This window comes from Choloepus didactylus, chromosome 10 (genome assembly GCF_015220235.1).
Source record: "Choloepus didactylus isolate mChoDid1 chromosome 10, mChoDid1.pri, whole genome shotgun sequence".
Taxonomy (NCBI): Eukaryota; Metazoa; Chordata; class Mammalia; order Pilosa; family Megalonychidae; genus Choloepus; species Choloepus didactylus.
The window spans coordinates 131,814,915-131,831,195 of NC_051316.1; the positions used below are offsets into that span (position 1 = coordinate 131,814,915).

The following is a 16,281-nucleotide window of genomic DNA, read 5'->3' on the forward strand; positions in this document are numbered from 1 at the left end:
ACCGTTTGGACGCCCCTCCACCCCCAGCCGGAGCGACGCTCCCTCAGACAGGGAAACTCCCCGGTTGGGACACCCCCCTCCCCTCGGCCTGTGCACCCCCACAGCCGGGCAGTCCCCTGAGTTGGGGCACTCTCTCAGCCGACCCCCCACCCCCAAATAGGCACCTTCCCAATCCGGGCAGCCCCCCGTTAATCGGAGCCACTCCCCCGACCGGGGCACGCAGCCTCCCAGCCGAGGCACCACCCCAGGGCGCAACCCAGGAGCCGCCTGCCACCGAGGCCAACGTTATCAATGTCTGCCCGGGGTTAGAGGTCAGGGGTCGGGGCCTCGGATCCTCGTCCACCCCCGGCAAGTCCACCAGAATGCCTCTTTAGAATGAGAGGATATTTGTTTTAAACGGGAAGACTACTTTCGGAGGAAGGCCCCACCTCTGCGAAGCCTAGGGCAGCAACTCACGCCCCAGTTCCGGCCGCCGTCACGGCCCGAACCCCAGCGCGCAGGCGCGGGCGCCCCCATGGGCCCAGACCCAACGCGCAGGCGCGGGCGCCGCCACGGCCCCAGCCCTAGCGCGCAGGCGCGGGCGTGGGCGCAGGCGCAGACTCAGGCAGCAGCCCCGCCCCGGCTTCTGGCCCCGCGCGGGGCGGGCGGGGCGATGGCGCGCGGGAGGGGCGGGGCCACGCTGCGGGCCCGGGCCATGGCCGCCGCCGATGCCGAGGTGAGCGAGCGGGGCGGCCGGCGGGCGGGCGGCCAGGCGGGCGGGGAGCGGGCGGCGGGCGGCGGCGGGGGGCGAGGCGGGGCCTTGGCCTGAGGCGGCGGCGGACGCCGGGCCGAGGGGCGCTCCCCCCGCTTCCTCCGCCGCCGCCGCCTCAGGCCAAGGCCGGGCCGAGGCCGCCGCCGCCGCCGCCGCCGCCCGCCGGGCGTGCTTTGTGCGAGGCGCGGGCCGGGCCGGGCGCGGGTCGGGGGTCGCGGCCGGGGCCGGGCGACGGACCGGGCGCAGGTGAGGCGAGGCCGCGCGTACCTGCGCCCCGGGCCTCCCGCCCGCGGCCGGGACCCCGAGTTGGGGCGCCGCGCGGGGGACGCCTCGGGCCGGGGCTCTGTCGGGTGGGCCTCGGGAGAGGGAGCTCCGGGAGCGTTTGGAAGACAAAAGGGAAAAGTAGAGGCAGCCGGCGAACTTTGGAGGGAGGAGGCGCGGCGAGGGCTGCTTCCTTCCCTGGGTGCCTCTCCTTCGCTGCCGTTGACCTTTCACTTTGTTCTTAATAGGATGGCACCGTCGTTGAGGAAAAGTTGTCGGTGCCGGCACGTTCCTCCCCAGACAATGCTTTCCCATTCCTGTGGCTGTCACAGGCCGAAAGGCTCTCTTCCGACTTAAGTTTATTTCTAAACACCCAGATTTAAAGTGCATCGAATATAAAAAGTTCACATTCTTTTGTCGATAATCTCGCCCTTCCTCCTTGCTCTTTCTCAAGGATAGTTTGTTCCTTCCTTGTAGTAGCGTAGAAATTAAACTTTTGAGAGAGGTACCGGTAGCTTCTCACGGAAGGAAAAGCAAACAGGAGGCAGTGTGCTTATGGAAAAGCCGAAGTTGTGTTGGTCCCAGGACTGCAATGGGTGAACAACTTGGAAAAAAGTGATTGCCTACTAGTTTTTCTCTGAAATCAATGTGTTGTAATAATTATTGGGACTTTCAGTGATCAGAAAGTTATGGTGTAATAAGGAGATATTACAATAACATGGTTCATTGGATTAAAGTGTATCTTAATTCAGGTAAATGTACAGCCGTTTTCTTTTTTGTGTCTGCCGTATTTGGGGCTATCATTAAAAGTAAATGGAGAAGGTGCAAGGGAGCTCGTAAAGTCAATGCTTGCATTATTTATTGAGTACCTATGATATTCAAGGAATGTGTTAGGCTCTGGGAACAAAAAGATCAGTTAGTTCTTAGTCACTTACTAGCTGGTAGGGGAGAAGGGTGTAAATGATTAGTGATGTCATTTATTGAGTACCTACTGAGTTCCAGAACTGCCAAACCCTTTAGATAAGTTCTCTTATTTAGTATACCCTGTGAGGTAGGTACTCTTATTTCCTGTTTAGCTGATGAGCAAAACAAGACTTAAAAAACGTGAAGTAACTTGGCTTCATCAGTTACAGGACTAGAACTTGTTTGGTGCCTGGCACATAGTAGGTGCTTAATAAATAATTGATGAGGGAGGTGAAGTAACTTGGCTTCATCAGTTACAGGACTAGAACTTGTTTGGTGCCTGGCACATAGTAGGTGCTTAATAAATAATTGATGAGGGAATGGACCCGGATGTCTGTGATTCCACAGGCCGCTGGAAATAGAGGGCTTGACACCTAGTGGCGATGACAGTCTGTATTTATTGAGCCCTTCAGGGTCCCCACCTTGCCCTAGTGCTTTATGTGAATGTACCCATTTGAGCCTGATGGTGGTCCTGCCAGTTAGGTACAGTTATTGCCCCATTTACAGATGAGGACACAGATACCAGACGGCTTGTGGCTGAGAAGGTGAAGATTTAGGTCTGGCTCCAGAGCCCATGCTGGCAAAGCGTGTGTGGTATCTGTGGAGGGAAAGGACGTGAAGGAAGGGACCTTGGGGATGCTTTGTGGAGGATGCGTTGCTCCATGTTTGCCTTGAGCAGGCCTGTCTCCCCGGAGCGCCCCTGTACGTGCTGCTCCAGCCACTGCTTGTCCCAGCCACCAGCCTCTGAGGCAAGGGAGGGACAGACTTTTGCCTGCAGCCAGGTTTAAAGTGGCTGCTTGCAGAGCACAGAGGGCATATGCATATGTGCTCTTAGACTTTGCATCATTGGAACATGTTGCTCTGTGTGAAAATATTTGGTCCAGAACCTTCTAAATTTTGAACTGTTTCTTCCAATCTGTAATGAAATGGTCATTTTATGTTACTTAAAAGCTCTTATCTTAGATTCATAAGTCTAAGTGTTTATTATGGAGGCATATGATAGGGGGAAGGGCCTGTCTGCTTTAGCACTGCTTGCCCCAGGTTGTCGTTCTTCTGGATGGTGTGACATGTAGGCCTGACACTGGAATGGGTCCTCGATTGCCACTTGGGCTAGAAAATGGCTCCTGGCTTAGAGTTCAATAATTGCCAATGATTAAACCAGCAAAGATGACACTTGAAACCATTTAAGTGTGTAGGCATTCTTTCCTCTTTTCCTTGACCTAGAAAACGAGCTACTGCATTTTCACACTAAAAAGAACTGCTGGGGGTTCTGACCCCGGTGTTGTGGATTAGTAAATGGGCCCTGGGATTTAAGCCCAGGGCGGCTGTCTTGAGGCCTCTGCCTCATTTTTTGGCAGGAGGGCCTTATCAGCATGAGGCCCACTGAGCTTTCCGGTAGGGTGGTTACTATCTTTCCCTTTTATATTATTTTTCAAACAATATGTAAATATACCTTAAAAAAATCAGTTAGTGCTAAAAGGCATTTTTATTTGTTTTATTTTTTTATCTTCATTTTATTGAGATTTATTCACATACCACGCAGTCATACAAAACAAATCGTACATTCGATTGTTCGCAGTACCATTACATAGTTGTACATTCATCACCTAAATCAATCCCTGCCGCATTCATTAGCACACACACAAAAATAACAAGAATAATAATTAAAGTGAAAAAGAGCAATTAAAGTAAAAAAGAACACTGGGTGCCTTTGTCTGTTTGTTTGTTTGTTTCCTTCCCCTATTTTTCTACTCATCCATCCATAAACTAGACAAAGGGGAGTGTGGTCCTTATGGCTTTCCCAATTCCATTGTCACCCCTCATAAGCTACATTATTGTACAATTGTCTTCGAGATTCATGGGTTCTGGGTTGTAGTTTGATAGTTTCAGGTATCCACCACCAGCTACCCCAATTCATTAGAACCTAAAAAGGGTTGTCTGCATTGTGCGTAAGAGTGCCCACCAGAGTGACCTCTCGGCTCCTTTTGGAATCTCTCTGCCACTGAAGCTTATTTCATTTCCTTTCACATCCCCCTTTTGGTCAAGAAGATGTTCTCCGTCCCATGATGCCGGGTCTACATTCCTCCCCAGGAGTCATATTCCACGTTGCCAGCCCTTCTTCTCTGCTTTTACCCTCTAGGGAGAGAGGAGCCACTTGCAACTCTTCTAGCTGTTTCTTTTGGCATTTACTTCATATTTTTAAATAATCTGTTACATTACCCTGTCTGTATTCACCGATTTTAGGAGTTATCTGTTGACTTCCACTAATGGTAAATGAAGATTTGAGTTCTTGCATACTCTTTCTGTGCTCCCCTTGTTCTGCCTAGGTAAGTCACACATTTGGTTTAATGGCTCTTCAGAGCGTCATCAGTTTGTCCAGCTAATTAATTGTGCTGTGCTGAGCCACCTCTTTAACTGAGATTGCATCTTTTTTCTACAACCTTCTTTCATTCTCCTTGGAGTTAACAATTGCCTTATTTTTCACTTGCCTGGTTTCCTTGAACCTCAGAATCATGTTCTCAGGTCATCTTTTAATTCTGTAAAATGTTTCTCAATTTGAGTTTTTACCCACTCAGCCCTGTCAGGTCACGTCACCCACTGGTTGCTTCCATGTTATTCCTGGAGACAGATGTTCCGTGGTCACCCTGCTTGGAAAGCATGCTCTCTCAGCCCGGAGCCCAGCTGCTACGCTCCCCACCTCTCTCGAGTGTAAAACCCATCTTCCCCTGCATCTGGGGTTTATTCCCTCATTGTGGTGGGACCCATCCCTAGTAGCTTGCCGAGAGAGACTGAATAGGAGGCAAACTTTCTGGGACTTGCATGTCTGAAACGTATTTAGTCTACCACCATCCTTGACTGATGAGTTTCGCTGGGCATGGAATTCAGGGTTGGAAAACATTTTGAAGTCACCACTCCAGTATCTTCTGGTTTCCGTTGTTGCTGTCAGAAGTCCAGTTTGATTATTGATCCTTTGTAAGTGCTCATCCCCTCTCTGAACTTTTAGGATCTTTGCAGCCTTATTCTTCCTAATTTTCATGATGTGCCTTAGTGCAAATCTTTTGACTTATCATTCAGGGTATTAAGTAGCCCTGATACCTGGAGATCCATGCCCTTTCATTTATATTTTTATACAATATTTTTGGGATAATTTGTTTTCTACTATTTTCTCTCTGTTCTTTTGGAATTCCTTTAGGTGAATGTTGGACTTAGTCTTCTAATTTTTAAAATCTTTTCTTTTAAATTCATTTTTATTGAGATATATTCACATACTATACAGTCATCCAAAGTGCACAATCAGTTGTTCATAGTACCATCACATAGTTGTGCTTTCATCACCCCAATCTATTTTTTGAACATTTCTCTTGTACCAGAAAAAGTGAAAAAAAAAAAAGAATAAAAAATAAAAGTAAAAAAGAACACCCAAATCATCTCCCCCATCCCACCCTATTTTTCATTTATTTTTTGTCCCATTTTTCTACTCATCCATCCATACACTGGATAAAAGGAAGTGCGATCCACAGGGTTTTCACAATCACGCTGTCACCCCTTGTAAGCTACATTGCTATACAGTCGTCTTCAAGAGTCAAGGCTACTGGGTTGTAGTTTGATAGTTTCAGGTATTTATTTCTAGCTATTTCACTGCACTAAAACTTAAAAAGGGTTATCTATATAGTGCATAAGAGTGCCCACCAGAGTGACCTCTAAAATCTTTTCTGGTTAAATCTTATCTTTTTTCTTTGTTATGTGTTGAACTTTCTAATCTACTTTTTGGGAGTACTTTTTGACTATTTTCCAAATCTTTTGTTGAAGTTTTAACTTCTACTGTCACATATTTATGTTCTTTCCTGTTCATTGTTCCTTTTGTAGAGCCTTCTGTTCTTGTTTTATGTGTGTGATATTTTTGCTTATCTCTCTGAGAATAATAATTACAGTTAAATTTTTTAAAATTAAATTTCTTTTGTTTTTGTTTTTGCATTTTGTTTCCTCTTTGCTGATGTATCTTTTGGTCTTTCATGCTGGGGACCTTCAAATGTCTAATGGTCTTCATTTTTTTGTTTTTGTTTTTTTCTTTTAATTGTGGTAACGCCTATAATGTAAGATTTGATTTCTTAATTGCACAACTTAGTAGCATCAATCACTGCTACAATGTTAGGCCACCAGCACCACCCTCTACTACTAAAATTTTTTCATCACCCAAAACAGAAATTCTTTGCCCTTTAAGCAATAGCTCCCATTCCCCTTCCCCCAGGCCCCTGGTAACCTCTAAACTACTCTATCTCTGTGAGTTTGCTTATTCTGGATATTTCATGTAAGTGGAATCTTGCAATATTTGTCCTTTTGTCTGCCTTATATCACTTAGCATAATATTTTCAAGGTTCATCCATGTTGTAGCATGTATCAGCACTTCTGCCCCTGCTTTTAAAAATTCATTTTATTTATAGTCTATACTTACTAAACAGGTACTTCCCCTTCCCCCCCTTTCCCTTATCCTCTGGCAACATCTAATTCACTTTCTGTCTCTGAGAATTTGCTATTTTGAAATATCTCATATAAGTGACATTATACAATATTTGTTCTTTTGTGCCTTGCTTTTTTCGCTGAGCATAATGTTTTTAATGTTTGTCCATGTCGCAGCAGGCCTCAGAACTTCATTCCTTCTTACGGCTGAAGAATATTCTAGTGCATGTAGGTACCACATTTTGTTTATCCATTCATTGGTTGATGGACAAACAAAAGGTTGTTTCCACCTTTTGGCTATTGTGAATAAGGCAGCTATGAACATTGGTGTACAAGTATCTGTTTGAGACCCTAGGTTTACTTTCTTTGGATATATACCTAGGAGTGGGATTGCCAGGTTGTATGGTAATTCTATGTTTAACTTTTCGAGTAACTGCCAAAATATTTTCCACAGCGGCTGCCCAATATTATTCCCACCTGCTTCCTTGCCACCACTTGTTATTTCCCATTTTTAAAAATATCAGCCATTCTTGTGATTGTGAAGTGTCATCTTGTAGTTTTGATTTGCTTTTCCATAATGGCTAATGATGTTGAGAATCTTTTCATGTGCTTATTGGCCATTTGTATATCTCTTTTGCATAAATGTTTATTCATATCTTTTGCCCATGTTTTAGTTGGGTTGTTGGTCTTTTTGTTGTTGCATTATTGTCTTTGTTTTTTACCTTTAAGAGTAAAGTACTAATGGTGAAAGGCTGAGTGTTTGTGGGGGCTTGTTTACTTGTTGCCTTTGCTGTAGGGCATTGGCAGGCTGTGGTTTTTTGTTGGCTCTCTTCCAGATGTCACTGTCTGCTTGTCTGTTCTCTGGGGTGTTGTGGTCTCCTTGTAGAAGAATCCGTCAGCCTCTTGCGTTGTTGGTATGAGCTGGGTGTTCCGGAGCTAAGTTAAGTTAAGGGGTCTGGGAAGGAGGTGGGTTCTCCCCACCATTCAGTTGATCTCCCTGTGTTCATATGAGGAGCTCATTCTTGCCATTCTCTGCTCCTGTTCTCCCCAAGGGTGGGAGAGTTCTGAGAGTTTTTACAGAACTAAACTCTGGCCTCCTGTGGGTAAAGAAAAGGAGTACTGCCTGAGTGTTCCTTACACAGATTCTTATGCCACACCCCCAAACCCCATACCCCTTTTTAGCTCGAGGCATCATCTCCGTTTTCTGACCAGTGAAGGTTCTGTGAGGTTAGTCAGCCTACTTCTGAGTAGTAATCCCCTTTAGTGTTTATTTAAGTTTCACCCCTCTCTGCTTTTTGGAGTGGTTTAGCATTCCTCTCTCCACTCTTCCTACTCACATTTTATGTAGAGATTTCAGATGTCTCCTAGATAAAGACTGCTTTTCTTGTCTTTGATTTTTCATAAGAGAAAGGGCTAGAAAGTCTCTTCAGCCGTCTAGAAATCAGAAGCGATTCCTCTGAGTCTTGAAGAGTGAATTCTTACCTGTCCTACAGGAAGGACTGCCTGCCTTGGGCTCACTCCACAGCAGGTGGTGGGAAGGTTCTGAGTCACAGCAGAGGACCAGGGCCTCTAATACCCAGAGGACATCTGTGGGTGGCTTAGTCCTTCGAGATCACATATTTGTTCATTGCCAGAGTGCGGACTGGGGCCTTGGCTTCGGATTCTTCTTCCTGTTATATCATAAAACAATTTTCTATTTGTGACCACATTTTATTGAGTTTGTCTTTGAAAATAATTTAGCTTATAAGAACCATATTTGGGGCTCTTTTCTTTAGGAACTTTCTGTTCCTTGTCATTTCCTTGGACTTCCAGTGTTTGACAGATGCCTTTATCTCATGGGAAGTGGGCTGTATGAGTTCAGCTTAAGTTGCTCACCCAGCAAACCACACAGGCTGTACTTGTTGGGACCCAGTTAATTAAGCCTACTGCAGGTGTAATACAAAATGCATCAATTCAAGAATTGAAAATCCCCCCATTTCTTGCTGTTGTTATTTAATTTTTTATCTTCTCATATATTTAAAATATCAATCTCTTTGAATGTTTTAGATTTTGAAAAACAGAAGCTGAAGGGGTTCCTTTGACCTTTTAAAGGTGGTATTCCTTTGAATTGTCTTCTTAGAAAAGATGCCACATTCCCAGTAGCAACACTGTCAGCTTTTATTTTGAAGTTTTTGGACTGCTTTCTGCATTCTGCTTTTAATAGGCTGGTATGTGCTGATCAGAGTATCTTTAAAATGCTGTTTCCAAGACGTTGATAAACCTTAATTGAGCACCTTCTATTTATGAAATGATAGTCTAGATTTTGCATAGGGATAGATACAAGTTTTTGAGATTGGTCCCTGATTTCACGAAATTTAAGAGTGTAATTGAGCTGATGTTACCGAGCTAGGAAATGAGATGGAACCAGTCAAAAGGAAACAAGAAAAGACTGGTGCCCTGCAAAGATTGCCGTGCTGGGAAAGGCTGGGGTGTTCATCCAGGTTGGAGGGGACCTGGATTGGGATAGAGCAGGACAAGCAGCCTTTAACAAATTGAGAAGAATGAAAAAAAGTTTATCTACTTTTTTGTTATCATTATGAGCGTCTATCTTCCATATTTAAAATTGGCTGTAATCAGTGTGGATGTGCTATATGTTCTTTTCTCTTTCATGTGTTATCATCTCACATGCGTTCGTGTCTTTAGCATTCTAGCTACACGTGTTTGGTTTCCTCTACTGAGGATTGATGAAAGCGGCCTCTTTTGGTGACAGTGGAATTTCTAGGTTAGAAGGGGTGACTGTCCAGAGATGGAGCTGGAGGGATGGGGCCCAGTGATACACGGCCGTGTAGCCGTGGTGATAAGTTGGATGTTCCCTAAGCCCTGGGGATTTTAGGCATGGAATGATGTTTTAAAAAGATGGCTCCGTGCTGTGTGAGGACAGGACTGAGGGGCAACAGAGTAGGAGGAGGAGGACCACTGAGTGTGTCGGGTGAGGCAGGTGGCGGTCCAGGGAGGTGGCTGCATCGAGGCAGGATGTGCAGGTAAGAGTTCAAATTTCAAAAAGTGGAAGAGTATAAAGTGAAAAAGTCTTCCTCCCTGGTCCTCGGTCCACTCAGTTCTTCTCTTGGCAGGCTGCCAGTATTGCAGTCCTCCACAGCCGCCAACTTGTGTGTGTAAAGCAATTGCACACGCACACATTCTAGAGGTTTCAAAAATAGTTGTTTTATTTTTAATGTGGGAAGATATATTTAACATAAAAATCATTTTAACCATGTTCAGTGTACAAATTCTTCAAAATTAAGTACATTGACAGTACTGTGTAACTTTCTCTATTTCCAGACTATTTTCACTATCCCAAATGAAAACACGCTCATTTAGCAATAACTCCCCATTCTCTCCCTGCCCTCCCCTCCTCTTAACGACCATTCTGCTTTCTGTCTCCAGGAATTTGCCTGTTCTAAGTATTTCACATGAGAGAAGTCCAACAGTTCCTGTTTTTTTTGATGTCTGGCTTACTTCATTCCACATGATGTTTTCAACGTTTGTCCATGTTGTAGTGTGTACCGGCACTTCACTTCTTTTTACATCTGAGTAATATTCTGCTGCATAGATGTACCACATTTTGTTTATGTATTCTGTTAATGGACACTTGGATTGCTTTTAACTTTTGGCTATTGTGAATAATGCTGTGTTGAACATTGGTATACAAATACCTGAGTCTTTGTTTTTGTTTTTTTTGGTATATACCTAGAAGTCAAATGGTAATTCCAGGTCATATGGCAAGTCTGTGTTTAACTTTCTGAGGAACCACCAGACTGTTTTTTCCACAGTGGCCATACCATTTACATTCCTACCAGCAATGTACAAGGGTTCCTACTTCTCTGCATTTTCGCCGATACTTGTTATTTTCAGTCTTCTTAATAGCCATCCTAGTGTGTGTGAAGTGGTATCCCACTGTAGTTTTAATTTGCGCTTCTTTAATGGCTAATGATGTTGAGCATGTTTTCATGTACTTATTGGCCATTTCAGTATCTTCTTTGGAGAAATGTCTATTCAAATACTTAGTCCATTTTATATTTGGGTTGCTTTATTGTTGAGTTGTAGGAGTTTTTTTTTTTTTTAAATTATATTCTGGATATTAAACCCTTATCAGATATATGGTTTCCATTACCTCCCATTCTATAGGTTGTCTTTACTTTCTTGCTAATGCCCTTTGATGCACAAATTTTAAAATTTTAATGAAGTCCATTTTATCTATTTTTTCTTTTGTTGCTTGTGCTTGTGGTATAAAATCTAAAACTCCATTGCGTATTACAAGATCCTGAAGATATTTCCTTATGCTTTCTTGTAAGAGCTGTATAGTATTAGCTCTTATATTTAATAGTCATTGATCCATTTTGAATTAATTTCATATGTAGTGAGAGCTAGTGGCCCACATTCATTATTCTGCATGTGTATTTCCCATTGTCCCGGTACCATTTGTTGAAGAGACTATTCTTTCCTCATTGAATGGGTTTGGCATCCTTGTTGAAAGGGCCATGTGTATGTGGATTTATTTCTGGACTCAGTTCTATTCTGTTGGTCTGTTTGTCTGTCCTTATGCCTGTACATACTGTTTTTAATTGCTGTAGCTATGTAATAAGTTTTGAAATCAGGAAGTGTGAGTTCTCCAACTTTGTTTTTCTCTTTCAAGATTGTTTTGGCTATTCTGGGCCTCTTGCTTTCCATATAAATTCGAGGATCAGCTTTTCCATTTCTGCAAAAGAGGCTGCTGGAATATTTTTCTTTATTTTTTGGGGGGATGCTCTAACTTTTATTTTTTTAAAAATTTAAAAGCTTATTGTGGTAACATATTTAACACAACATATTTCATTTGAACCATTTTTTTTTTCATTTTTATTGAGATTGTTCAGATACCATACAATTATCCAAAGATCCAAAGTGTACAATCACTTGCCCCTGGGTACCCTCATACAGCTGTGCATCCATCACACTTAATTTTTGTTCAATTTTTAGAAACTTTTCATTACTCCAGACAAGAAATAAAGTGAAAGATGAAAAAAGAAAAAAAAGAAAAGGAAACTCTAATCCTCCCCGATCCCTAACCAACTCCCCTCAATTGTTGACTCGTAGTATTGGTATAGTACATTTGTTACTGTTTATGAAAAAATGTTGAGATACTACTAACTGTAGTATATAGTTTGTAATAGGTATATATTTCTTCCCTGTATGCCCCTCTATTATTAACTTCTAATTGTATTGTCATACATTTGTTCTGGTTCATGGAAGCAATTTCTAGTATTTGTACAGTTGATCATGGACATTGCCCACCATAGGATTCAGTTTTATACATTCCCATCTTTTGACCTCCAGCTTTCCTTCTGGTGACATATATGACTCTGAACTTCCCCTTTCCACCTCATTCACACACCATTCGGCACTGTTAGTTATTCTCACATCTTGCTACCGACACCCCTGTTCATTTCCAAACATTTAAGTCCATCCTAGTTGAACATTCTGCTCATACTAAGCAACCACTCCCCATTAAGCCTCGTCCTGTATCTTGGTACCTTATATTTCATGTCTATGAGTTTACATATTATAATTAGTTCCTATCAGTGAGACCCTGCAATAATTGTCCTTATGTGTCTGGCTTATTTCACTCAGTATTTTGCCCTCGAGGTTTTGTCATCAACCCATTTTTTTTTTAATATGGTTTTGTTCATATTTAATATGGTTTTGTCCCATATGGAGGGAGAGTCAAAGAAGGTAGAGAGGCAAAAGAAAGAGGAAAAAAAAATGACAGCTAGGAAGCAGCAAAAGGAAAAATAACCTTAAATCAAAGTAGAATAAAGAATCAGACAATACCACCAATGTCAAGTGTCTAACATGCCTCCCCTATCCCCCCCTCTTATCTGCATTTACCTTGGTATATCACCTTTGTTACATTAAAGGAAACATAATACAATGATTGTATTAGTTACAGTCTCTAGTTTATGCTGATTGCATCCCTCCCCCAATGCCTCCCCATTTTTAACACCTTGCAAGGTTGACATTTGCTTGTTCTTCCTCGTAAAAGAACATATTTGTACATTTTATCACAGTTGTTGAATACTCTAGATTTCACCAAATTACAGTCTTTATCTTTCCTCCTTTCTTGTGGTGTCTCACATGCTCCCCACTTTCTCTCTCAACCATATTCATAGTTATCTTTGTTCAGTGTACTTACATTGCTGTGCTACCATCTCCCAAAATTGTGTTCCAAACCACGCACTCCTGTCTTCTCCTATCACTCTGTAGTGCTGCCTTTAGTATTTCCTGTAGGGTAGGTGTCTTGTTCACAAAGTCTCTCATTGTCTGTTTGTCAGAAAATATTTTGAGCTCTCCCTCATATTTGAAGGACAGCTTTGCTGGATATAGGATTCTGGGTTGGCAGTTTTTCTTTTTCAGTATCTTAAATATATCACACCACTTCCTTCTTGCCTCCATGGTTTCTGCTGAGAGATCCGCACATAGTCTTATTAAGCTTCCTTTGTATGTAATGGATTGCTTTTCTCTTGCTGCTTTCAGGATTCTCTGTTTGTCTTTGACATTTGATAATTAGATTATTAAGTGTCTTGGCATAGGCCTATTCATATCTCTTCTATTTGGAGTACGCTGTGCTTCTTTGGATCTGTAATTTTATGTCTTTCATAAGAGATGGGAAATTTTCATTAATTATTTCCTCTATTATTGCTTCTGCCCCCTTTCCCTTCTCTTCTCCTTCTGGGACACCAGTGATACATACATTCTTGTACTTTGTTTCATCCTTAAGTTCCCGGAGAGGTTGCTCATATTTTTTTCATTCTTTTCTCCATCTGCTCCTTTGCGTGTAGGCTTTCAGGTGTTTTGTTCTCCAGTTCCTGAGTGTTTTCTTCTGCCTCTTGAGCTCTGCTGTTGTATGTTTCCATTGTGTCTTTCATTTAGCTCTTTCAGTATGTTTAGGATGACTTTTATAAAGTCTTTGTCTGGTAAGTCCTGGTTCTGGTCCTACTCTTTTATGTATCTAATACCTCAGTCTTCTCCTTTACCTGAGCTATTGCTTCCTGTTTCTTTCTATGGTTTGTGATATTTTGTTGATACTAGGCATTTGATATTTCAAGGTGTTATCCCTGGAATTTAGACTCTGAGTTGTCTGTTCCTTAAGCTTGTATGCAGCTAGTATTATGATTGAGCCTTCCTGGAGTGTCAGGAGCTAACAAAACAAAAAGAAGGAAAGAAAGAAAACCTTTCCCAGTCTTTGCAGATTGACTTGTGCAACTGCTCTCTTTTAGGACTTTTCTATTCAGTGAGTTTAGAGAATAGCTCCAGGCCCAAGTGCAGTGGCCTGTTTGTTACTTTCTGCACACGCATCTATATTGGGCATGCACGTGTGGCCCTAGGAATTCCACCCTTTACATGGTTATGAATCCCCCTTCTTATCTAGGAAACTGCTTCCTCATGGTCCTGGGCACTGCTACTCTATGTCCTACTGTCAGCAGTCCCTTGCTCCAGGCAGTCAAGACTTGATTGCTCTCCCATGGCATTCTGTAGGTGAGTTCTGTGACCTTTCTGGGGCAACTAGGGCTAGGCAAATTCTGGGGCAGCGAGTCTGCAGTGAGTGTCCTGGTTCAGTCCCTTGGGCTGCCACCAGCCAGATTGTGCCAGGCACACGTGCTGTCAGTATGTGCATGAAGATTACTGTGTTCCTCTAAGAACTGGGGCCAGGGACCTACACTGAGAGGTGAGGGGTGGGCGAGGGGAGTGCTTACTGATTTTAAGTAGACTTCTTGGTTCAGCACTTGCTGTTTTTCTGCAAGCCTTTCACTTTCATATGGAGATTTGAGAAATATATTTTTGCCAGTTCTTGCCAGTTGTGAAAGCTTCTGTGGGTGAACGGAGCTCTGAATCTTCTTACTTTGCCATCTTGATTGGGGTTTGGTTGTTGGAATTTTAATTAGAACTGCATTATATCTTTAAATTGCTTTGGGTCACTTTGACATTTTAGCAATATTAAGTCTTCCATTCAATAAGCATGGAATATCTGTCCATTTATTTAGGTCTTTAATTTCTTTCAGTAATGTTTTGTTGGTTTCAGTGTACATGTCTTTCACCTCCTTGGTTAAATTTATTCCTAGGTATTTTATTCTTTTAGTTATCATTGTAAATGGAATTGCTTTATTTCCTTTTTGGATTGTTCTTTGCTGGTATATAGAAACACTATGGATTTTTTGCACATTGATCCTGTACCCTGCCGTTTTGCTGAATTCATTTATCAGCTCTTGTAGCTTGTAGATTCTTCAGGATTTTCTATATATAGATCATGCCATTTGTAATTATGGATAGTTTTTTTCATCCTTTCCATTTTGAAATCCTTTTGTTTTCTTGTCTAAGTGCTGTGGCGTGCACTTCAAATATAATGTTGAATAGCAGTGGTGACTGAACATTTTTTTGTCTTGTACCTGATTGTAGGTGAAAAGCTTTCAGTCTTTCACCATTGTGTATGATGTTTACTATGAGTTTCTCATGCATGTCCTTTATCATGTTATGAAAGTTCCCTCCTATTCCTAGGTTTTTGGGTGATTTTATCAAGAAAGGGTGCTGGATTTTATTAAATGCCTTTTCTGTGTCAGTTGAGATATCATGTTTTTTTTTTTTTCTTGTATCTGTTAATATGGTATTGGTTTTCTTATATTGAATCACCTTTGCATTCTTTGGGTAAATCCTGCTTGATCTTGGTATATAATCCTTTTAACATGCGGTTGGATTTGGTAGGTTTGACAAGCTCCGCCCCCCCCCCTGCCCTGGCAAAACTGTGTGCTAACTGATATTGAGTACTTTTGTCTTGAGGCATAATGTCAGAATGTCTTTCTTTGTATGTTAACAGCTATTTCTGTTCACTGGTTAGGTGCATTATTTTATTAGTGCTTGCAGAAGACAAAATGGAAATGTGTTGGGTTTGTCACATGCTTTTTCCACATCTGTTGAAAGGATCATGTGATTCTTATCCTTTACTCTTTTAATATGGCATATTAAACTAATTGACTTCTGGATGTTAAAATCAGCCTTGAATTCCTGGGATAAATTCCCATTGGTGGTGGTAGCTAATCTTTTTCATATATTGCTAAATTTGATTTCCTAGTATTTCATTGAGGGTTTTTGCATCTGTATTAGTAAGGGATGTTGATATGTAGTTTTCCATTCTTATGGTGGTGGTGTTTGGTTTTGGTATCAGAGTAATCTTGCCCTCATAGGATTGTTTGGAATGTATTCCCTCTTCATTTTTGGAAGAGTTTGTGAAGAATTGGTGTTAATTCTTAAATCCTTAATGTTTGGAAGATTCACCAGTGAAGCTGTCTGGGACTGGGCTTTTTTTCTTCTTGGGAGCTTTTTTAATTGCTATTTTAGTCCATTTACTTGACATAGGTGTATTCAGATTTTCTATTTGGGTTGTTTTTGGTAATTCATGTCTTCTAGGAATTTGGCCATTTCATCTATCTGATTTGTTGGCATCTAGTTGTTTATAGCATTCCCTTATAATCCTTTTTATTTCTGTAAAGTTGGTAATAATCCTGGGCTGCACCATTTTACATTGCCACCAGCAGTAAATGAGTGTTTCCGTTTCTCTGTATCGTCTCCAATACCCGTTATTTTCTGTTTTTTTTTCCCCCCAAAGCAGCCATCCTAATGGGTGTAAAATGGTATATTGTGGTTTTGATTTGCATTTCCGTGTTGGCTAGTGATGTTAACCATCTTTTCATGTGCTTTCTGGCCATTTGTGTATCTTCTTTGGAGAGATATCTGTTCAAGTCTTTTGCCCATTTTTAAATTGAGTGCTCTTTATCTTTCTG

At 42.0% G+C, this 16,281-nt stretch overlaps 1 protein-coding gene across 5 annotated transcripts in view; it reads left to right on the forward strand.

Annotated features, from left to right (window-relative positions):
* Positions 1-653: 653 nt before the first annotated feature.
* EHMT1 (euchromatic histone lysine methyltransferase 1) overlaps positions 654-16,281 on the forward strand; it is a 300,279-nt gene continuing 284,651 nt past the window's right edge. For all 5 annotated transcript variants that reach the window (XM_037797144.1, XM_037797146.1, XM_037797149.1 and 2 more), the window contains exon 1: positions 654-715. In XM_037797144.1, coding sequence (XP_037653072.1) covers positions 695-715 — 21 coding nt within the window. In that variant the 5' untranslated portion in view covers positions 654-694. The remainder of the gene's footprint in view (positions 716-16,281) is intronic.